We start from the raw sequence: 22,744 nt of genomic DNA, 5'->3' as shown, positions 1-22,744 counted from the left end.
GTTTACAAAGCTTTTTTTTCTCCATTATTAAAATATTTTATTGTTACAAGAAGTGACACCAGCCGTCAAGTGTTGTTTATGTTTTCTGGTTGTGGTGCAGTCATTACAAAATTATGTAAAATAATCCATGGTTCATTCCACACACTACAAAACCTATATATTTTTTTATTGTTTACTGTTTACTTTTGATAGGCTATATTACTGTAATTGTCTTCACCACCTGAGATGATTTCATTTACTACTGGGGACTAAAACATGATATCTTACTTTATATTAAATATGGGTTGAAAATATTTTGTCAAAGGCAAAGTCACCCGGAGAACATGAAAGCTGTTTGAGCATCTGAGGTTAATTATTATATCATGTGATGTTCTTCTTTTCTCTGAGATGATCTTTAAATTACCAGGGGCACCTGAATGCAGCAGTACAGGGACTCCACACTGACTTCTCCTTATCTGCTTCATGCAGCAGGGAAACTAACGAAAGCTCCACAAAAAAAATGCATCATAAACACACTCATTTGCCTTTATGCTGAGCAAGTATGGGCATACAAGCATATCACATTTTCAGTATCCAGCTTCCACTCTTTACCTCTCAAACATGTCATGAATGTTCTACTACTGTCCATTTCCAGCAGGCCTTTGCAGATTTACTGTAGAACATTGTGTGCTGTGTGGCCACTGATGGGTGTTGCCTACTTAAAGGTCGTGCAAGACTTTAAGAAAATGACTGCTGGTCCACCCTTGTGAGAAGTATTTATAATATTCATATAATATTCCCACAGGGACTTACCGTGTGTCCATGGTACTCAAACTGCCATTACAAAAGAAGTCTGGCATGTAACTTTTGTGCTATAGTTCTGATATCTGTATCCTTTGTTATAACTGTGGTTCTTTTTCCTTTGAAATAAAAACAATGGTGTTCTTGTCAGACATAAGTCTCTGCTATGACGTGTGTTGGGTGGCACTGAGACCACAGCGTCTCTGTGTGTCCTCTGACGAGGGACTGATATACAGAACAACTGTGCTCCCCACCACACATATGATAAGGAGCTGACAGGTAGACAACACAACTCCATTGTAGCTCAACTGCGTCACTCATGCGGGCAATTAAAATTCTTTCCGACAGTCTTCGATTCATTCAGTATGAGTTATATGCCAAACAAAACACACCAAAAGAGAGACCCTATTACCGCCTCTGTTTATGGAAAAGGTCCAAACATAATTGACAGATCCAAAAAAAAAAAAGAAAAAAAAAACTTAGATCATCAAAAGTTGCGGCACAATTAATTTATAACAACAGTTGGCACACTGCTGTATTTCCCGTCATCTGTGTCAAAGGGTGCAAAGAGGAATAGAGGATCTGAAGCTAAAAGAGGTCACTGAAATATCAAAAACAGGAAGAAGGGTAATTCATAGACCTCTAACTGAAACCTAAAAGGGCTAAATCACCTGTTTCATGAGAGCTTTTCAAAAGATAAAAATCCCCTAAGTTCATTTACAGTAATTGGCTGAATGAAAACATAAACCTACACCTACTGCTGTGAGTGTGAATTATTGAGTTGAATATCAAAAGCCTCAGCTTATGTACATCAACTACAGCCCACGATCAGCTCTGAAAGATTTTGTATAATTTTATTTGTGCCCACTTCCTATTTTATAGATTGCTTCATCACATGGTTTAGTCAAGGTATCTGGCATTAATGAAAAAACATGACTTTGCCCTCAAAAGTTTTCTAGTCACAAAGACTTATAGTGATCGTCTCATTTACACAGTTGTCACTGAACTACGCAAGGCTAAGAACAATTACTTCTCAAAATTTATATAAGAGGCTAAGGGTAGTCATCAAATGTTTAACCAACTCAACACCCATAAACAACAGAGAATAAAGGAGCTAAGAATAAACAACAAACATCTGTCTGATAATGCAACAATTGCAAATGAATTCAAGGCTTTTTTTTGTAGAGTCAGTTCAAGAACTTGCAAATGATTTTAAAACAGTAGAGCTTCAAGCCAACACGCTGGACCAGAACACTCAAAATCTATTTTATATCAAAGAGGTCAATCTTGAAAAAGTCAACACAATCATGAGTCACTTTATTAGCTCAAAGGCCAAGGACATCCATTATCTTGATCCTGCACTGATAAAGAAATACAGAGCCCAACTACTTAAGTCAATAACACACCTTGTGAACTTATCAATTAAAACAAGAACTTTCCTTGAGACCTGGAAACAGCTGTTATTAGTACAATCTTTAAATCTGGAGAGCAAGACTTCACATGTAATTACAGACCCTTTGCCATTCTCCCAGCTGTCTCTGACATACTGGAAAAACTTGTAGCAGAACAACTCATATTGCATCTAGAGAGAAATCGGTTTCTGCATCAACATCAATTTGGATTCAGACCCAAACATTCTACTGAGACTGCTAACTGCTATTTAATTGAAAAAATAAAAGGTCTTTTGGATAAAGGTCATGAGGTCGAGCAGTCTTCTTAGACTTGAAAAGGGCCTTCGACACTGTTAAATACAGTGTGTTGATATCCCAATTTCCCAAATTCCAATTCTCTGACCATGCCTCACAATGGTTTGACTCGTACCTCAGGGAAAGAACACAATGTGTAACAGTGAATAAATAACATAGGGAAACCCCAGGGGTCGATTCTAGGTCCATTCTGGGGTTGACTGCCAAATGTATGCAGACGATACAGTCATTTATACATCAGGAACATCTAGCAAGGCCGCTGTCCTGCTTACTGAATCCCTACATTCTGTATCACAATGGCTGGAGTCATCTCACTTTACTCTGAATGTAAAAAAATTGTTTCAATCTGTCTTTCTATTCATAAACACAACAATGAAAGATTCATGGTAAGAATAAAGAATGAGGTCATCATTGAGGTTGACAAAGTCAAGTACTTAGGATTCATCTTAGACTCACATCTAAAATTTGATAAACAAGTGAATGATATCTGTAAAAATATTAAATCTCAACTGTTTCAGACTCATCAGAAAGTATCTCCCTTTCAGCACAGCCTAGCTCTACATGCATGCCATGATATTCTCAAACCCATCATACTGCGTCACTACCTGATCACAAGCCTCACAATCAACAATAAAACTTGTCACATCATTATATAATAAGACAATAAAAATCATGGATAAAAAACACAATGAGGTAGCACTATTGTCACATCTTGGAGAAACACAATATGTTCAGTTTCGGAAGCTTTATAAGCTATTGCACCCTAAAGCTTGTTTTTAAATGCTTACATGGTCATGCTCCTTCTTTGAATTTGTTATCAAGACAAGACCAGCACTCCAGTAGAGTCAGCACATGGGCCTCAACAAACAGTAACTGTCAAATTGCAATGTGCAAAACCTCATTTGGACAATCAGTCTTCTCTGTTAAATGAGAAAAACTATGGAACTGTCTACCCACTGAGTTGAAAATGCAACACAATTTCAACGTTTTTAACATAGGTATTAAATTATGGCTAAAAGAAAAACAACACTGTTCTCACAACTAATACCCCTGTATAGACACCTGTATTTTTTATGTATGTATTTGTGCATGTATTCTTGTTTTTCCTCTCATCTTTCTGTTTTCCTTTTCTTCCTTACATTTAATTTTATATTCTAATTTTTTTTTTTTTAAGCCTCCTGTGGACAGGTGTTGTATTTTAGCATTTCGCCACAAACACTGAAGACAGTGCATCTGGTGCCTGTGCATAATTGTATGTTGCAGTTCTGATGCTATTTTGATGTCCATGTCCAATGAATAAATTTAACTAACTTAACTAACTAACATATTGTTTAAAGGTTAAAGTTGGAAGCACTGGGATGCTGAGCAGCAAATGGTATGAGACTGCAGCCCAGTAGGGATATGAAAGTAAATACACAACTAGAACAGATTATAGATACGTCCTGTGGGAGGGAAAAGTATGTGATTGTAATATGTAATGGATTTTTCCAGGGGCCTTTGGGTATTTGTTTGGAATTGTTTATTTGAAGCAGTATAGTAGTGTAGTGTTTTTTAGTAGAATGCTTTACCTTGTCATACCACACTATAATATATAATTTTATAGCCATATTCCTCATTGAAGGGTTTGAACTGCTCTTTTCATTTCCATTATGAAATTATCCAGCATTGTTTGCATTTCTGGGAAGTATTGGTGATATGCCTCTTCAATAGTAAACAGTAAAGAGAAAGACCCGGTCCATGTGAATCAACACAGACCTAATGATAACCATGAATAAATACAACCAAACCAATAATCTGCTTTTATCAGAGGGGAAACAAGAAACAGCCTGTTCCTGCAACTGCTTCCTTTTAACAAGTTTTATTACCTGATCCAAGCTAAAACTGTGAAACAAATGATATCATATCAAGTCAGTGGTTTAAAGCTGTGGCATGCCATCATATTGACACTTGCCATAGTATGATATAGTAGTAGTAGTATAGTATAGTAGTGTAGTTTTATACTATACCTTATTATATCCTACCATAGTATTGTATAGGATAGTATAGCATAGCATATCATATCATAGTATAGCATAGCATAGTATAGTATAGTATAGTAGTGTAGTTTTATACTATACCTTATTATATCCTACCATAGTATAGAATAGGATAGTATAGCATAGCATATCATAGCAGTGCATAGCATAGCATAGCATAGCATAGCATAGCATAGTATAGTATAGTATTTAATCGAATAGTATGGTAAATAACAGTATTGTCTAGTCTAGCCTATTCTGGTCCTACTACAGTATAGTATTATCTAGTCTAGTCTACTATCGTATAGTATAGTATAGTATAGTATAGTATAGTATAGTATAGTATAGTATAGTATAGTATAGTGTAGTACTACTACACTAGTATAGTGTAGTGTAGTGTAGTGTAGTTTCATATAGTATGGTCTATACCAGAGCCTAGTCTAGTCGAGTGTATATTATACTATACTGTACTATACCATATTTTACCATAATATAATATAGTACATTATAGACATGAAGTGTAGTGTGGTGTAGTATAGTACTTCTGTAGTATACCATACAATAATAGAGTATGGAATAGTATAGTGCTGTATAATATAGTGTTGTGCAGTGTTTACTGTACCTTTCTATACCATATTATAGTACTGTATAGTATTTGAAGTATAGTATGGTATAGTTTAATATAGTATAGTGAAGTGCAGTATGGTATAGTATAGTCTTATATCATGGTATTGTATAGTCTACACTAGTCTAGTATACTACTACTACCATACAATGGTATACAGGTATATTAGGGCATAGTTAGTATATTAGTATTGTATAGTATTGTATTATAGTCCCCATATAGTATACTACATTATACCATATACCATACCATATTATACTGTACCATAGCATGTATAGTAGAGTGTTGTGTAGTATCACATGATATGGTCTATAGTATTGTCTAGTCAGTCTACTTTAGTACTGAATATCATTGACCTTGATAAACCTGCATTTGCTCCTAACCACTTTTGTTTTACTATCACCTCATCAAAATGACCATATAACGATCATAATACATGTGGGATAGAGTATTGAACATTTTTCTAACTGAGGCAGCACATGAGATTTTGTCAGGTCAGAGCTGCCGGGGTCAAAGACCCAGCCAACAAAAGGCTTCTTCTGGGAAAAACTGGACAAATACAAAGGCCATATTCAGCATACTGAACACCCTCCCTCTGCATCATTGTATAATAGTCGTCAATGGATGGTAGACTCACATCCGCATGACTACAACAGTCTGAGTCTGAGCTGATTTCCCATCAGTAACAAAAGGGCTTTCAGTGCTGTTTGTGTTTGTCTCAGAGACTGTTGTTCCAAAAACTCATCAGGACTTTTGTCACGGGGATAAAACCTTAATATTTCAGTCACTGCTTGTTGACAAAACAGCACATTCACACCGATGGGATGCAGAGGTTCACTGTTGTTGAGTCAACAGGGGAGGTGAGCCTGTTACAACCTGTCTAACAGTCTGCCTGAGTTTTGGCTTGCTTGGTACTCCTTCTATAGGTTGTTTGGTTTGAATGCATTCTGTTACATTTGATGTTTGGTGAGCATATCTCAAGATTTGGAAATATCTGTTGCCTTTCATTTGGGGCACTGAATTCAGGAGAGCTTTAAAATCAGAAATTAAAATAAGAATTATTTCATAACTGACTAACAGCAGAAACAATTATGAGAATTTCTAAATCATCAGTAATAATAAACCTTAAAGTTCTACTGATCTCTCCTCACTTGAAAACAGATGTGTGCACACTTAAGCGTGCTGGCAACTAACCTCACCAGCTGGGCCTGATTTGTAGTATACCCCTTCTTTTTCTTACTGCATTCTTCCAGTACTCAACCAAATGTGACCCACTTTCTGTGAGGTGGAATGTCTTTTGTATACACCAAAATGTTTTTCAGCTTTTTCCTATTGCTCATTGCTTGTTTGTAATTCCAAAGAATGAACAGAAACCAAAAGTGTGAGCAAAAGTGTCATGTTGCCCAACTTGCCCTACATAGTTTCATCACCAGAGAAGCTGCGGGGGGAATTCCTACTGATCCACGTCAAGTCTCAGATTGGTCAGACTCTCTGTCTCCATCTTGTGGAAATTTACCAAAAAGCAAATGGGTAAGAAACAAAAGTATTTATTATACAGACGGGTGACAAATTAAAGGAAAAACCGGTACAGGTCTGAATGCTTGACCCCTACAGTGAGGGGATCCAGTGGCTCTGTTACGCTGTGGGGGGAATTTTGCTGGCATGGTTTGGGTCCACTTGTTCCCTTAGAGGGAAGGGTCACTGCTAATCAATACTGAGTCACTGAGTGATTACCTTTATCTAATGATGAAACATTTCTATCCTGATGGGAGTGGTCTCTTCCAGGATGACAATGCCTTGATTCACAGGGCACGAGACTGTGGTGCCTTCACAGTCACCAGATCTTAACCCAAGTGAACACCTATGGGAGATTTTGGACAGCGCTCTCCACCACCATCATCAAAACACCGAATGAGGGACAATCTTTCTGAAAAATGGTGTTCATCCCTCCAGAAGAATTCAGAGATCTGTAGAATCAATGCTGAGGCACACTGAAGCTGTTCTGGTGGCACATGGTGGCCCAACACCTTACGAAGACACTTTATGTTGTTTTTTCCTTTGTCTTTGGCTTTTCCTTTTCCATTTGTCACCTGTCTGTATATACAGACCATCGAAACCCATGTGAATTCTGCTAATCAAACAGATAAAGACATTGGAAAAAAATCTTTAAACACAGCAACAGATCTGCTGCAGCTGAAGTCTGTATGAACAGACAATGATCTTGGCCTCACTCAGCATGGATCAGCTCATTATTCATGTGTGAAAAGGCAATAAGACTGAAACTACCGAAGCATGTGAAAAACATTGGAGAATTTCTTTCTAATATATTTTGCCTACTTTTTATTCCTAGTTCTTTATGATTAACTTTATTCATTTTGTGAAGATTTTTTTATTTACATACAGATTTTACAGGTCAATTTATGATTTGAAAAAGTACATGAATAAAGCATAAGTAAATAGCATCTAAAGAACAAATACTTTCATTAACACATGAAAGGCTGTTGCAAATATATATATAAATGTGAATGTTTTGACAAAATACAGTTCATGATAGGAATTATTTTGACCTCTTTGAAGCTAAACTGGTTCCAGTAACAGCAGTGAGAGGTGGGAGATGATGTTGTCACAGGTACAGATACACAAGATCATTGCTCAAGACTATTATAAAAATGTTTTGGAATAAATTTTTGGTTTTTGTTAGAAGCTGTTTATTATTGGTTGACATGGGTCCAGCAGGGGAGCCATGCAGGGGCTGTAAACGATCTCTCTCATCTGGATGGCTGAGAGAGATCCTCCAACACTAGACATGTGGGAACAGACATGGGCCTGAAAACTGACCTTTAACAGCTGTCCCTGCTGGTCTGTTTATTAAATCAAAGTACTGAATCCTGTGTTTAAGTGTGGAGCTCCTGTGCCTCTAAAAGCTGGGCCTGTTTTCTGTCATTCAATTCCTCCGTGATCTCTGTTGCTTCACTTCAGTGTAAACACAAAGAAAGAGTGAAACAGGAGCACTGTGTCAGGCTGAGCCAGGGAACTCACAAACTGCATTTTGCAGTGGCTCATTTTTTGACTGTGCATGTATGCAATAGTTGATAATTAAGGCCCCCGTGAAAAAAAGGGATTCATGCAATGCTTTGTATAATGTGCAATAGAAATATGTTGTTTAAATATGTCTGTATGTACATTATGTGTGTGTGTTTATGGCTTGGAGTTGGGATTGACTGTAGGAGGCACAGGGGCGCTGGTGGGGATGACTCCGGTGGCCAACAGGATGATGATGAGGACGATGATGAGGACGACCACCACGATGATCACGATCGATCACGAGTGCAGAGCCTGAGCAGGGAGGGAGATGAGACAATCCATTGAAGATGGACAGACATCAAAACAGTCAAAACCGTCAATGTCATCAAAACCTACAAGCATACGCTAGCAGAGTTTTTTTATATTTGGGCTTTTTAAATAATGGTGTAACTAGTAACCTTAATAATGTCTGCAATCCATTCACCGTGCACCCTGGTTCACTGCTGCATCTACATGCGCACTAGTATCCTGGTTATGATCAGGTTTTTGGAGTATCCTGGTTATGCTTTGCACACCTTGTCCCGGTTTTGAGAAACCTGAACATGCTACCTGGAGTACTCAAATAGAAACCAGGTTTCTCATGTTCTATGGAAACAACATATCACGAATATGATCAAACCAGGATAAGACTCAAAACCGTGCGAGTGCTACTAGCTACTAGTGTGCATGTAAATGCACTCATAATGTAATTATATACAGCGGTGCGTTTTCTGTTAGGAGAAGTCCAAATGTCACCTCGAGAATGACGTGTTTGATGAGATAGCAGGAGGTTCTAAGTTTCTAACAGGTGCTTGGCATGATGTTGTCACTGTCATAATACTGTGATGTGAATTGGTGAAGATACCTTGATTGGACTGACAAGCGATGAAGTAATGAGTGTCAGGTGTGACTGATTGCGCAGCTGTTGGACTCTGGAAAAGGGGGAAGGGTGTGGAGAGCGAGCTTCTCTGCGGTGTGCCTGCGCTCATTCATTTCTTAAAGTAGATGTGTGACTCCACTGTGAGCAGTGTGGTGAGCTCCCAGGCGCTTCCTGAAGTTGCTGTGATGTGTGTTGCATCTCTGGATGGTGGTGTGTATTTTTATAGTGTGGCCAGCCCTGACTCCCCCTCAAGTGGCATAACTATCCTATCAAGTGAAACTCCAAAGACCCTTTTTTATTGGTGTTAACTTAATAAAGATTTCCATTTTGCCTGATACTTTTGTGGTCTGGTGTCGGTTATTCTGAGGTCTCTGTCATTTATCCCACATAAATTCTGGTCTCTGTTTGAACTCAGATTTATTAAACTAGCAAGCGCTTACTGAAAGAGGAAAACACAACATTTCCTGGAATGAGAAAACTAGAATGACAGGTTGTATACTTTAGAGAAAGTATGATGAGCAACACAACCTATGCAGTGAAGCATTTGAACCACAGACAAAAGGTTGTTGGGTTAACAAGCTTAATTCAAAGTTGAGGTTAAAGCAGGAGAAAGCTTCATGTGTTTTCTGTAGTGTCTTGAATGTGGGATGGCCTCTGCTGTTATATTGGTTTATGATTACAGTGAATGCTAAGGTCATAGTTTAACAACACATTTATTTGACCTCATGTAAAAGACACATGACAAAGTAAAAGGGATAAATTCTGGCAGTGAGACTGACCGCTTCTTCCATTTCCTTTGACTTTTTGACGGCTTTGTCCAGCTTGTCCACTTGCTCCAGGATTTGTTTCATGTTCTCTTTCATCTTGTCTTCTACCTCACCTATCTGATAATATATGGCTTGTATCTTGTTTTGTGGCACTGGCTCTGCTGCCACTCCTCCCTGCTCCTGCTATGGGACACAAGTAGTGGTAAGTGGCACTAAATGCAAGAATTTAATCATATCTTAGGTATCTACTACTTTGACCTTACTGGAGCATTTCTATTTGACATCTTATACTTTATGGGCAAATATTCACTTTATAATAGTGCATTGTTTTGTTACAGATAAATTATCCAATATATTTTAAAGTAGTTAAAACTAGAATACATTTCCTGAAAAACATGTAGGTGTGCTCACTGCTGAAAACTGTAGGTGCAAACACTTAAAATAAGTTCAAATGTCTTGAAATGTTAAATGTATGCATGTGAGATGTTGTATGGGAGTTTAAGTGGTTAAAGCAGTTGAAGTGTTAGTAGACGAAGCAGTGAAAGGGTTTGAAGTCTCTGTTGTTAATGCAACAGCTGAAAGACACTGAAATTTTTTGTTCAAGTTTAAACCCTGCAGGCAGATGAATTGTCAGTTTGTATGTAAACACTGAAAGTAATTAAACTAACCACTGAAGAGTAAGAGCTCAAAGCAGGTGAACTGTCAATTGAAGAGTGGGTACTAAAAACCGTTAAAATGTCAGTTGAACTGCAAACACTGAAAGCAAAATAAATCTCAGTTGAAGCTCAAGCACCAGATATAGTTGAATAGTTGATATGTCGGTTGTTTTATAAGCAGTGACAGTGAAGTGTTTTAAGTATCAGTTGAAGAGGAAGAATTAAATGAAGTGTCAGTTGATAGATGCTGAAAGCAGTTGAACTGTCAGTTGATCACAAATATGATCAAAACCAGGATACTAGTGCGCATGTAATTGTATGTGATTACATACAGCGGTGCCTTTTCTGTTATGACAAGTCCAAATGTCGCCTCGAGAATGACGTGTTTGATGAGACAGCAGGAGGTTCTAAGTTTCTAACAGGTGCTTGGCATGATGTTGTCACTGTCATAATACCAAGCATGTCCTTGAAGAGGAAAACAACATTTCCTGGAATGAGAAAACTAGAATTACAGGTTGTATACTTGAGAGAAAGTATGATGAGCAACACAACCTGTGCAGTGAGGCATTTGAACCACAGACAAAAGGTTGTTGGGTTAACAAGCTTTAATCAAAGTTTAGTTAAAGCAGGAGAAAGCTTCATGTGTTTTCTGTAGTGTCTTGAATGTGGGATGGCCTCTGCTGTTATATTGGTTTATGATTACGATCAATGCTAAGGTCATAGTTTAACAACATCTTTATTTGAGAATGAATTGACAGTTTGTGTATAAACACTGAAAGTAGTTAAACTAACCATTGAAGAGTAAGAGCTCAAAGCAGGTGAACTGTCAATTGAAGAGTCGGCGCTGAAATGTCAGTTGAACTGTAAACACTGGAAGCAGTTTAAATCTAAGGTGAAGCTCAAGCGCCACATATAGGTGAATAGTTGATGTGTCAGTTGTTATATAAGCAGTGACAGTGAAGTGTTTAAAGTGTCATTGAAGAGGAAGAATTAAATGAAGTGTCAGCTGATAGATGCTGAAAGCAGTTGAACTGTCAGTTGAGGAAACAAGATGAAAGCAGTTGAAATGTTTGAAGATGAAGTGCCAGAGATAGTTGAAGTGTCAGTTATATAAGCATTGACGGGTGATGCGTACAGGCTGAAAGCTAATGAATGAGGCAGCTTATATGTTAACGTATCAGTAATACACCAATTACATAATAATTCATATTATTTTATTTCTATTATTTTTATTCACTATATAGTTTTACATAGTTATAGTATACATATATATATATATATATATATATATATATATATATATATATATATATATATATATATACACAGTACTGTGCAAAAGTCTTAGGCACTAAAAGTAAAGTGAGAATGCTTACAAAAATATTGCTATAAATTGTTATCAATTCACTTCTTACAAAGTTGAGTAAACAGCAGAAACCTAAATGAATCAATATTTGCTGTGAGCAGCTTTGCCTTTAAAACAGCAGCAGTTCTCCTCGGTACACCTGCAAACAGTTTTTCAGGTACTTGGCAGGTTGGTTGTTCCTGTATCTTTCTGAGGATTTAGGCGTCCCACCTGCGTCTGTCTCTTCATGTGATCCCAGACTGACTCCATGATGTTGAGATGAGATCGGATCTGATAAGGGCCAAACCATCTGTTGCAGGACTCATTTTTCTTGTTGTCTTAAAATAGTTCTCTGGCTGTATATTTGGGGTCATTGTCATGTCGCAGAATAAGTTTGGGACCGATCAGATGCCTCCCTGATGGTATTACATTATGAATAAGAATCTAAACATCTAAAGTGCCTAAAACTTTTGCACAGAACTGTATATATATATATATATATATATATATAGAGAGAGAGAGAGAGAGAGAGAGAGAGAGAGAGAGAGAGAGAGAGAGAGAGAGAGAGAGAGAGAGAGAGAGAGAGAGAGAGAGATATACTTATATACTTTTGGGTCACGACCCACCAGTTGAGAATCACATATTTATAGTACTTTATTGTATACTTTTATAAAATCCTCTATGATGTATTTTTTATTTACTATGACGGGGCCATTTTGAATAATGAGTACTTTTACTTTAAGTACTTTTTTCTGATGGTACTTCTGCACTTTAGAATACAGAACTTTTGCTTTTGTGAAAAGTACAAGTGAGTAATTATATAGTATGGTATTGCTACTGGTACTTAAAGCTATAATGTGCAAATTCTGTAAATCGAGCTAGCTTAGCATGAGAATTGACAGCCGTGACCTCCTTTAACTTTAGCCTCATCTGATTGGTCAGAAGAGCAAAGCTCGCTTAAGAACTTGAGAAGGGAATATCTGTGTACTGCTGCTAGGCTGTTCAGTGAGCCAGGTCACAGAGGCCTTTGACAGCACCTCTGCACATTAAAGGATGCTTTAGAGCATATTTCAGTGATTGGCCTGTGCACGTTCAAACTTGTATCTAGCCTGCTCCTTTCCCTATAATTCAACACACTTCAAAGAATGTAGGATAAGCAAGATTAATTAACATGGCACCAGGATCTGAGGAAGATATCAAATTATTTACTATCAGGATTAATTAGTGTGCATGACAGCTGGTATTGGCTATGAGAGTCTTTTCAACTTTAATGTCCCAGGATCCACCTCCTAATGACTAACAAAACCCTCTCTTGGATAAAATCAGGATTACATTCATTTGTAGCTTTATAGCTGAGCTAGTTATTTTTTAAAGTGTGTAATGAAACAAAGGCTTGGATGAAGCTTAAGTGACAAGAAGAACAAGTTATGAGACATGAAACAAACGTTATCAAGTCAGGCAGGTTTTCCCAGATCATGAACAATGTTTACAGTAACCTCTATCTGAGGAAACAGTGTCACCCAAGGGCCTGGGCAGTAAATGATCAAAACAACAGCAGCCTGGGTGACCACATACTTGTTTGACCTCAGAGCAATTGATATCCTGAGAGATTTCTCCTTGACCCTCTGAGCCATGAGAGGACAGCAGCATCTTAGAAGTTGACAGGGTTAGGGTTAGTAATTATTGTAAGACAACGCATGTGTTGTTGATGACTGCCCATACTGCCAAAATGCATTTTGTATCACTTAATATGTTCAAAATCTTGAAATGAAATTTATCTTTCAAATAATTTTTGTTTCAACCTGACCCAAATTTCCAAATAAGTGCAGTCACTGGCAAAGCTTTTTAATCTTTTTTTCCTGGAATAAATATTTGTAATTAGAATAGAAGATTTTGAAGTTCACAGCAGCTAGTGTCCCATCATTACATTAGATTATGGAGGATCAATGTATATTAAAAAAACGTCTGCCAAAGCAAAAGTGCCTTTCTACTTCTCTCTCTCTTTAAGTTGTGTTAACATTTATTGTAAAGCAAATTAGCCTATAAAATGAAGCTGCTGTTCACTTACCATCTCTGTCTCTCTGCCCTGTCTCTTGCTGTGTATGTGCAAAAGCTGTCACATCTTCAGTGCTTTTATAGATCCATGACATGAACTCTTGAACTTCCTGAAAAACAGGGCATCTTCAGTGGTGATGTCATCCTGCATTAGTGGGAGAACCAGAAGTGTCCAACCAGTAACATCGTCAGTCCCATAAAATCAAACTGCCTTTCTCTTTATAATTGACAGTTTACACTCAAGATTAACAAACCATCTCTCACCCATTTCATCATTTCTAAAGACTTAACTATGATGTGTGACTGACTGATGGTTCTGATGGTCTACTGGTCAGTCCACCACTTTGGTTGTGATCTTCAGAGAATGAATCCTAATGACTCAAATGATCCCATGACCTTTCCTCTAGTGCCACCATGAACACATTTATAGCTCCACATATGGATGGATTACCATGAAACACATTCATGTCCTCCTCAGGATGAATTGTAACAACTTTGGTGATACCCTGACTTTTCATGCCATCATCAGGTCAATATTTAAACTGTTCCAACACTTTGGTTTATGACCAAACACCTGCAAAAATAATAAAATCCCATCAGCCTCAGCTGTGCTTTGTGTTTAGTCTTTGTAAGAATTCAGGACTCACTGGATAGCTGCGATTGTTTGACTTCGTGCTCTCTGATTAGGATTCGTTTAATGTATTCTCAGACAGTTTACAATTACTACAGTTGATCATGTGACTGTCCTAACCAATGTCGGCTATGACCTGGATTTGCTGACTTGTGGAATTGTTGGTAAGGCATTCAGAGATTCTTTCAAGGTGATTGACTCTCAGCCTCTGCTCTCATTCTGATCATTCTTTTTCAAATGTATTTGCAACTCCTTCTAACTTTATGTAAGTTCTACTTAAAAGTGATACTTAATCACTGGAGTATCCCTTTAAGAATGTGATTGCTGAACTCTGTAAAATGTCCATCAAATTAATTAACTCATTCCGTTGCAGTGTTTGCAATACTAATTTAATTTCTTTAAAGTTACATGTCCTTTACTGTGACGTGTTCAGTGTTTTGTTTTTTACATCTGAAACAATTAGTTGATTAATTTGCAACTATTTTTGCTGCTTACAGCCCGACAAATGTGACCATTTCCTGGATTTATTCATCTTCTACAATAATAAACTGAATATCTGAATTAATTATAAGTGAATATTTGGATTTGGACTGGTGGTTGGACAAAAGATATCTGAAGATTGAAGATCAATTTGGGCTTTGGGAAATTACAATAAATTGAGAAATAACGGGAGGATCAATGAATAATAGCTTGAAACTGTTAGCTACAGCCTTGGAACAGCGGTGGAAGTTTGAGCAAAGTTTTGGAGAGGAACTGACCGAGTCTGTATGTGGCTCAAGAGGTTCAAATCCATTTGAGACTCCTCTGATCTGCTTCTTCAAACCTTATCAACTCTCTGTCTCCATCTTGTGGCAATTCAACAAACAGCAAAGGAAGGCACACCATCACAACTTTAGCAGAAGTAAATACTTTTTATTTGATATCAGACCATTAAAACTGTTAAAGACAATAAATCATAAGAATAAGACACTTGTGAATTCTGGTAAGCAGACATTACAGCTACATCACAGGTCTGCTGACCAGGATTAATCTGTTTTCAGAATGTGGATTCAACTTAAGAAGAGTTAAAGGTGGGAAAAACCTCTAACACAGTGACAGATCTGCAGATGAACAGAAATATGATTGTGGCCTCACACAGCACGGATCAGGTCAGCATGAGTGTGTGAAGAAGGCAATGAGACGAGCACTACTGCCCCCCAGAAGCATGTACAAAAGGAGAATATGTTCCAACACAGCCTACTCTTCATACCTACTTCTAGAAACTGATTGACAACATAGTAATTGAATTGTACCATTTCTGATGAATCATTTTGGATAATCTGTTTATACACAAACAGCTTTCAGTGGATCATTTCTGATTAAAAAAAGAAGGCACACCAATAACATAACGCATTAAATAAATAGCCTCTAAAGAATGGATACTCTAACATATTAGTTAAAGGCTGTTGCTAATATATATATATATTATATATAGATATAGATATGAATGTGTTACTATATACAGTTCATAATGGGAATTATTTTGACCTCTTTGAAGCTAAACCAGTTACTGTAACAGCAGAGCGAGGTGGGAGATGCTGGTGATACAGTTACAGACACACAAGATCTTTGCTCCAGATTTAACACTACATGTTTTGGAATATGTGTTTTTTGTGATTACGAGGGCCTATTGGTTGACATGAACCCAGCAGGGGGAGCCATGGAGGGGCTGTAAGTGATCTCTCTCAGCTTGGATCCTCCAACACTAGACTTGTGGGAATTGACCTTTAACAGCTGTCCCTGCTGGTCTGTTTCTTAAATCAAAGTAAAGCTCTGTGTTAAAAATGTGGAGCTCCAAAAACTTTCTGTCAATCGACTAATCAGTGACCTCTGCTGTGAAGTAAAAGAGTGAAACAAGAAAACTGTGTCTGAGCTCACAAGCTGCAATATTTCTAGAGTTAGAGGAAGAGAATTAACATGATCAGTTAAAAAGACCAATTATACTGCACAACACAAATGTACAAATCTACAAACTCTTCGATATCTTCCCTTCTCAACACTACACATTTCTGTTTAGTCAAAAAACCACACAATTCATCAATTAAGTTCTTGGTTTCCTAATTTCACTATTATGTGATTTTTGTCCAACAACAGATGTTTTTAGAGCATAAAAATTGTTTCTTTAACGCTGACGGTATATACTATTGACAGAATACAAACCTCTCTACAATCACAAGCCTTCAATACAAATTAAGGAGCTTATTACAACATATTAGAAACAGCTAAAGTAGTCTTATCTTTATAATAATAAACTATCTGACAAATATGAAAAGAACTTCTAGGAATGATTACTCGATTGTTGGACTACAAAGAAAGTGGAAGCACTTTGAAAGGAATCAGCCCACAAATGGTAACATATGTATCCAACACACGATTCAGACTTTCATTAAATATATTGTGACCTAAAATAGTTACAGGTTGGTGTTTGCTGCATTTTTCCATCTTTTAAACCATACAAACTGTCTTTTATAAAGGTGCAAGTAAGTGATAACATTTAAGACAAACATAACGTCTGGTAAGAGAGTAGAGGAATCTACATTCGTTATTTCCATCTACACACATTAAAGTGGGCTTGCTGACTTCCTGTTTGCCAGGATGAAATAACCGTTGGTGCTTAAACAAAGAGCTGCCAGCGGTGGAATAAGCCGTCCTTTAAGAACAGTGATTATGCTGCCGTCAGATGAAGACCTCCGACCTTCCAGAGACTTTTGTTTAAAAAGCAAAGTTGATTTCTTCCTTACTCAAAAATGGCTGCTGGAATTGTGTTTTGAAAGGATTCGTTGTGTCATTAAAGTTCCTGGAACCAAAGCAGGAAATACTTAAATTCCAATATAAGCATGAAAGTTACCAGAAGTGATAAAGGTTTCACCAGACAGCAGTGACTTGCAAAACTTTTGTATAATGTGCAATAGGAATGCATTTGTTTATGATTTAAATATGTCTGTATGTACATTATGTGTGTGTGTTTATGGGTTGTGGGTGGGAGTGACTATAGGAGGCACAGGGGCGCTGGTGGGGATGACTCCGGTGGCCAACAGGATGATGATGAGGACGATGATGAGGACGACCACCACGATGATCACGATCAGCTTGACATTCTTCCACCAGTAGGAGCGAGCAACTTTCTGAGACGTCTGCTTAAAGTGCTGAGCCTGAGACGAGACAATCCATACATGTTTAAGCCGGTCCTGGATGCTAATATATCAGATTATAGTTTAATATTACAATCTGGGGAAGTTTACACTCCAGCAACAACTACCAAACTTGTTATCCAAGATAGAAGTATACTCCGGTTAGTCCTCATCCTGAACACTTTTTCTCTTATAAAGTGTGAAAGTGTGAAAGTGTGAAAAGTTTGAAAATACGAACATTAAAGCATAAATCTAACCTCTGTCTTGCTTATCCAAGAATGTAAGCTCAGAGCCAAACAGTGTTATGTTATAATAAAACACCAGTCTGATCTCACATGTTTCCTTCTTACATTACTAGGACCAACTAGCTCTGCAGTGCTAACTGTTAGCCTGGGACATGTTGATATGATATCATGTATGTAGCCACCAAGTGCATCTTCCTGACCACTGTGGAGGGTTCTTGGTTTTAAAAAAAGTCAACTAGAAGCGTTGAAACATCGAGTGGAGACAGTTTTCAACTAACTAATAGAGCTAACATTAGCTTAATTAGCTATCTAGCTACAGCTGATATAACCTGCTAGCAACTGTCATTTCAGCTGGAAAATCCAGTCACTGACTAATAAAAGAGATGCCTGCATTTGTCTTCCTCTGTCTGAAATCAAGAACGCATTGCTTTAATAGTTACTTCAATTTAAGTTAAGTAGTTCATCTGCCACAATTATCATTGCAAACCGTGTGAGATGGAAAGCTTGACAGGTGTAGTAACATGAACTAAGGGATGCAGGCTTAGCGAAGGTCCTGGTTTGGTCTATGATGGCTGATTAGTGCGGCTTCCTGACGTTAATGTTATTAGTTCCACCTGTACTTTTCCTGCAATGACAGAATCTAAATTCCTACCATGAAGCAGATTTATACTGACTGTGCAGTGAGGCATTTCAACCTCAGACAAAAGGTTGTGGCGTTAACGAGCTTAATCACCTAACAAGGTGCAGCTGGAACAATGCCTCACTAAAGAAACTTCATTCAAAGTTTAGGTCAGAGCGAGAAAAAGGCCACATTCAGCCAAGGTTCATCTGTGTTCTGTACCGTCTTGAATACTAACTTGTTATGCTGGTTCATCTGATGATAATCACTGAGGTCACAGCTTGACAGCCTCTTTATTTACCACAACACAGTCCACAACTCAACCCTCTCTGACATAAAAAAAAAAAAGGATAAACTCCTGACCCCTGCTTGCAGGTCCTCTGACTTGCCCATGAGGTCGTCCAGCCTCTCTCCCCGGGCCAGGATCCGGTCCACGTTCTGCGTCATGATGTTTTTGACTCCATCTACCTGATCCCTCAAGGTCTGAACCTTGTCTTGTGGCTCAGGCGCTACTCCCACTCCTCCCCGCTCCTGTGATGGGGCAGAGAAAAGTAATGTAGGAAGTTAAATTGAGGGAAAAAGTTTCACAGATTTAAGCTTTGCTCCAAACTTCACACTTCTAGTTTATTAATTACACTGAATAAAAAAAAAGGGCTGATAATTAATGTTTATTTGGATGTGGTTCTGGGTACTAATGTAAAGATACACTGTGGTTTCTGTCAGAGTCTGGCTGTTAGCGTAGCTTCTGATACTATAGCTTCCTCACTGAGGCAGCGCATAAGAGACTCGCATCTGTGGATTAGACGTCATGTGGTGGTGAACCTCAAGTCACTGGATCCTTTTTCTTAGTACGACCTCTACGTCACACACTCATAACATATGAATTAATGACTCATAAAACTGCAATCCAAGTGATTATCCTGTACATGTCTGCAGTTGTATCCAGACTGCTCTGATCCCTCTAATTCAACACATGTTACACTTAACCCTTAACACATCTACACTTCAACTCTTTGATTTAAGCAACAAGCTTGTCCCGTCATGCTTTTTCCATTTAAGACATGTTGCAAAATGACATCAATTCAACTCTACTATTAAGTGTATCTGAGAAAAGTCAGTGTGTCCTGTAGTCTCAGGTTCAGGATCAGTCTGTTCAGAATGTGGTGGGAAGGTTTTTAACAAGAACTGAGAGACGGGATCATGTGAAGCTTGTTTAAGAAACTGTGTCTGTTTTCCTGTTTGAACATTTTTCAGATCACTGGTCATGGTCTGGCCTCTGAAAAGTCCTCTTTGGAACTTTTTATTCTTTGGGTCACCAAGGTTTTGCTGTCTTGACTCTCGAATGTGGTTCTTGTGGAACTGAATCAGTATCATCTGTTTTTCCCATAAAGGCTTTAAAATGTGTTTAATTCCTCGTATTTATTATCTCGTTGACTGGATTCATCAATCTGACAATAGTGTGAGTCAATGTCCTTTCAGTCCGTCGGGCTGCTGCACCGCCGGCTGTCAGACCAGTGTTGGTTTATTGTTTCTTTTTAAAGTGCATTCAACAGGAAGAGAAGCTGAGATCTCTACACAGTTATAGGTGTGATTTCAAAGTAGAAATGTTATAGATATGTGGTGTGAGTGTGAGTGTGAGTGTACACAGAGTAACTTCAGAATCCCATTGGCCACCACAAGACTGTAAACAAAACAGTTTCTAGGTAACAGAGCAGGTTTTGCTGCGTCATCTGTTGTTCTGTCCTGTTTCCTCCCCTCCCGTCTTTATTCCTTCCTCCTTTCTTTCTTTCCTTCACTCCCTTCTTCTCCTTTCGAGCTGTTTTTTTGATTCATGCAGCATCATTAATTCACCTCAGAAAACAAAGCTGCTTTTGATCATGTACAACATTGTGTTGTTACTTTTATGTTTAATTTGACATGTTTTTTTCTGCTCCTCATCACATGATACGTTTCTGCATTCTTATCAGATGCCACGCTGTACGTCTTGTGTAACTCTGCCTTTATTTAACTGTCATAAGTTCATTCCTCTTCCTGTCTGTACCACTGCTGGGTGGTTCACTGAGGCCCACTGAATGGCTGACAGCTATCCAGTATCAGGTTTTACAAAAAGAGAAGAGACAGAAACAGCCCAGAACAAGACGTTCATGCACTGACAGCTACATTAAGTATGCTATTCAAACATTTGAACTGTTGTAAGCCGAATTCCTCCGCTGAGCAAAGAAAGTGACTTCAAGCTTCCAGTTAAACTCAACAACTGACCAAACAAACTGCAGACAGATAAGACGCCTTCAGCTGATACCTGCAGAATTATGAAGACACACGAGGAAGTGCTCTCCAACATGTGAACGAGATCAATCAAATCTTTCCTGTTAAAATGTTTGACTGCGCTTGTAAATGCAAAGGAAGGATTTTATTTGCCTCGATAGGCCACATGAAATCCTGACTGCTCACCTCCTTATCTAGTCAAATGCAAAAATCACCTCTATGAAACGACCACATACAGATACAGACGCCATGTTTCTGTTCATCAAAGCCTGATGTAAAGATGTCGTTAATAAACGCTGGTTCAACTCTCAGCTCAGTCTGAATCAGTAAAGCTCAATGGTTTTTTCGGAGGGGAATGTTTGAAAACCACAAAGGTCACAGTTTCAAACAGTTTAGCAGATGAAGCAACGTTTGTGAGTCGAGTCTCCAGCAGAGTCTGTCATGGAGCCTCATTGGTCGAGACTTTGAGTCTGAGATCTGTTAGTGATACGAGCAGAAACACAGCAGGCCGAGAACACGGAAGGAAAGACAAAATGAATTAACACTTTCTACCAATAAATGATGCTTTTGTGTTTTGTTCATTTTGCTCCTTGGGAACCTTGAGACTTCCTGGGAAACGTTCAAGGACCTTGAGCCCCGATAGGTGCAGTTTAATCAAAACATGTCAGCCAAATTTATCAATATTGGCAATTTCAAACTACTTTGATATGATTGAGGATTAATATTTAGGTACAAATCATTTTAGGAGCCTGTGTAATTTATAGGTATGTATGAGCAAATCAAGACTTCATCCAATAACATGAGAACTTTACCTGCATTTAGAGGCAGTGACCTCCAGCTGTAGTTTGTTTTATTGGGATAAAAGAGTGATGCAAGGTGGATCACTTCTTCAAAAACAGCCTTTACAAACGGCATAAATCATGGCCTGCCAGCGTTTTATCTAGGAATATGTTAATAGGGAATAAATTCTTCTTAAATTGTCACATTTTTAGTGGAGTTTGTTGTTTTTCCTTCAGGCGAGTCTGGACTGTTTACCAGACAACCAGTAAGGGAAGCAGAGAGAAATATGTTGAATTAACATTTTAACAGTAAGTAAACTGAACAAAGATGGTGGTGAAGATTTTTTCCAGTAGTTTGAAATGTCAAACTTTGTGTTAGCTTAAATAAACCGAGTAGCTCGGCAGCTCCAGAGACGATGAACAGTTTCAGCTGCGGGTGTATTTAGGCCATTTTGTTAAACTTCCTCTCGCAATAAAAAGTTAATGCGTTGACTTATCAAACCAATTTTCAGACTTAATACAAAGTTTTAAATCCAGTGTGACTGATTGTGTCCGCAGATACACCTGTTGCATGTCGTGTGAAGCGGCGGAGAGGATTTTATCACCTACCGGATCAGCGTCCATCGTGTCGGAAACAAGGCCTGAACCCGGTGGATCCACTGGATGTGAAGCTGATGCAGTTATTTAAGACCCTTAAAAAACTTTTTAAAGACTTGAGAGTTTGATGTTCCTCCAAAGTGAATACGTTTCCTCCTCTGTTTCACTTCCTGGTTGTTTTTTTTCAAACGGGATTCCTTCGCTTCAGGCGTCAAGTCCACCGCGACACATCCGCCCTGCACGGACCCGGTTTCACAATAAAGGTTCACAGGCTGCTGCTTTAGTGGTCATCCAAAACCTCACAGACAAAACTAAACACTGTAAACCAATGGTTCTCAACGTGAGGTCCGGGGACCACCAGGTCTTATCAGGTGGGGGTCCGTGGTCTCATTGAGTCAGTTTAGGTTTAAGGACCTTTATGTTGTTTATATGACAATACAAGCTTGAATCAAAGTGTTTCTCAATTCTGGACATCAAGATAATAATTAACAAAATGTTGTGGCCCATGTTTATGTTTATATGAGAGCTCTACAGTTGATTAAAAAC

At 38.2% G+C, this 22,744-nt stretch overlaps 1 protein-coding gene across 1 annotated transcript; it reads right to left on the bottom strand.

Moving 5' to 3' along the window:
* Positions 1 to 15,414: 15,414 nt before the first annotated feature.
* Positions 15,415 to 22,422, bottom strand: vamp8 (vesicle-associated membrane protein 8 (endobrevin)). Its single transcript, XM_067601995.1, has 3 exons — positions 22,211 to 22,422; positions 18,921 to 19,088; positions 15,415 to 17,714 (listed from the first exon to the last, which is right to left on the bottom strand). Exons 1-3 carry the CDS (start codon positions 22,223 to 22,225, stop codon positions 17,529 to 17,531), a joined length of 369 nt encoding a protein of 122 aa, XP_067458096.1. The 5' UTR covers positions 22,226 to 22,422; the 3' UTR covers positions 15,415 to 17,528.
* Between the last annotated feature and the right edge of the window lie 322 nt (positions 22,423 to 22,744).

Source organism: Thunnus thynnus, chromosome 2 (genome assembly GCF_963924715.1).
Source record: "Thunnus thynnus chromosome 2, fThuThy2.1, whole genome shotgun sequence".
In the NCBI taxonomy this organism is placed as follows: Eukaryota; Metazoa; Chordata; class Actinopteri; order Scombriformes; family Scombridae; genus Thunnus; species Thunnus thynnus.
The sequence above is the reverse complement of the archived record's forward strand: the minus strand, read 5'-3'. Positions and strand labels throughout refer to the sequence as shown.

Bases quoted from the DNA above. Each gene is read 5' to 3' on its own strand.
- vamp8 (XM_067601995.1), bottom strand. The intron at 17,715-18,920 runs GTCAGGAGTTTA...GTCTCGTCTCAG, and splicing joins CAGAGGACCTGCAAGCAGGG to GCTCAGCACTTTAAGCAGAC.